Source organism: Penaeus vannamei, chromosome 22 (genome assembly GCF_042767895.1).
Source record: "Penaeus vannamei isolate JL-2024 chromosome 22, ASM4276789v1, whole genome shotgun sequence".
Taxonomy (NCBI): domain Eukaryota; kingdom Metazoa; phylum Arthropoda; class Malacostraca; order Decapoda; family Penaeidae; genus Penaeus; species Penaeus vannamei.
Genome location: NC_091570.1, coordinates 33,708,693 through 33,710,490, shown reverse-complemented (window position 1 = coordinate 33,710,490; position 1,798 = coordinate 33,708,693). Strand labels below are relative to the sequence as shown.

Genomic DNA, 1,798 nt, shown 5'->3' with positions numbered 1-1,798 from the left:
GTTTCTCGTAGTGGTCGCGGCGGTCGCAGTAGCAGACGACAGCGAGGAACTGGAGGATGTCCTGTTCAGGTATGTTCTCGCGCGGACGGACTGTGATGGGAATTTGAAGTTTAAAGATGGGATTAAAAGTGACAGTTTGACAGACTGATTTGATTACGTGTGCATTTACTGTATGGTGATGTCTTGCGTGTGTTTCCATGAACAGCAGCGCTCCGACGACGCGAGGTCTCGTGGACAGCCTTATCAACGGGGGCATTGTAGAAGGCCACATAGGAATTAGCACGGGTCATGGCAGCCATGGCCATCATCCAGGCCATGGTCACTATCCAGGAGGCCATTACCCTGGAGGTCACTATCCAGGAGGTCATTACCCCGGAGGTCACTATCCAGGAGGCCATTACCCCGGAGGTCATCCTCCAGGAGGTCACTATCCAGGAGGTCATTACCCCGGAGGTCACTATCCAGATGGCCATTATCCCGGAGGTCACTATCCAGGAGGTCATCCTCCAGGAGGTCATCCTCCAGGAGGTCATTACCCCGGAGGTCACTATCCAGATGGACATTACCCCGGAGGTCATTATCCAGGAGGCCATTACCCCGGAGGTCATCCTCCAGGAGGCCACTACCCCAGTCAGGGAGGCCACTATCCCAGTCAGGGAGGCCACTACCCCAGTCAGGGAGGCCATTACCCCAGTCAGGGAGGCCAAGGAGTGTGCAAGGTGTGGTGCCGGGGACCGAACAACAAGAGGTACTGCTGCGGCCGAGACGTCTCTCAGGGTCAAGGTATGTGCAATGGTCGCAGACATTCAATTTACGAGCGGTTGAAGCCTAACCCATTGAGGATAACTTATTTGAGCATATGTTTTAAAAATGCAAATCATTTGTTTACAAGATTAGCAGGTGGTTTGTTAAATCTACGCGAGGTTCTACACAATGAATATTCATACATATGGACATGCAACTACTGAACGCAATAATAAATGCTTATCTTTCTGTCTAGACAAAGATAAGCATTTATTATTGGAAAGATAGATAAATGTACATCTATTAGTCCATATATATGAATATTCATTGGGTTGAGCTTCGCGCAAATTCAACAAACAAGCCAAAGATTTCAGTTACCCAAAAACAAGTTTATAAAACGGGTGACTTCCTTCTGTAGAAATATGTGTCCTACCTTTACGTTCCATTGTGTGATATTTTTACGGCCACTCAAGCTGGTTACGCAACTTGCTTTATCTTATGCATGATCTCATTATCTGTATTATCACGATTATCATCTTATTACCGTCATCATTGCCATCTTCGTTATCACCAGCATCATTATCACTCCAGTCCCAAATTGTTACTCGCATGACAGTGTCTCAGAGAAGAGATTTGGTCAAACAATGGTCGGACGTCTTCTAACAGGCCACGCCCTTAATTGGTTTCCTCCTTCTCCTTCAGGAAATTACCCAGTCGTCAGATCCGGCTCCTGTCCCGCTGTGCGAGCCAGCTGTCCACCGACCCACCTCGGAGGCAGTCAGCCCAACGCCTGCGCCCACGACGGCCAGTGCCTGTCGCCTGCTGACAAGTGCTGCTTCGACGTGTGTCTTGGGCATCAAGTGTGTAAGCCTGCTTACTCAAGCCTTGGTCGCTAGAAACTTTTTTTTCTGGACGACACTAGGCCACTGGCATCAGTATCTTTATTTATTTATGTCGGCATCTTTGAGATCATGTACCTTTGCTTCTTCTACAGCAAGACATGTCGGTGCTAGATGCCGTTATAATTTATTGACAAAGAAATTTACAAAATCCA

General features: G+C 48.0%; 1 protein-coding gene across 4 annotated transcripts in view; it reads left to right on the top strand.

Annotated features, from left to right (window-relative positions):
• The window catches only part of LOC113819911 (histidine-rich glycoprotein), a 2,270-nt gene extending 472 nt beyond the window's left edge, over positions 1 to 1,798 (top strand). For 2 of the 4 annotated variants that reach the window (XM_070137189.1, XM_070137190.1), the window contains exons 2-4: positions 1 to 69; positions 209 to 783; positions 1,447 to 1,798. The exon at positions 1 to 69 is cut by the window's left edge and continues 15 nt beyond it. In XM_070137189.1, the coding sequence (XP_069993290.1) occupies positions 1 to 69; positions 209 to 783; positions 1,447 to 1,640 (838 nt within the window). In that variant the 3' untranslated portion in view covers positions 1,641 to 1,798. Of the gene's footprint in view, positions 70 to 205; positions 784 to 1,446 lie in introns of all 4 variants that reach the window. The other 2 variants (XM_070137187.1, XM_070137188.1) reach the window with 1 other exon arrangement.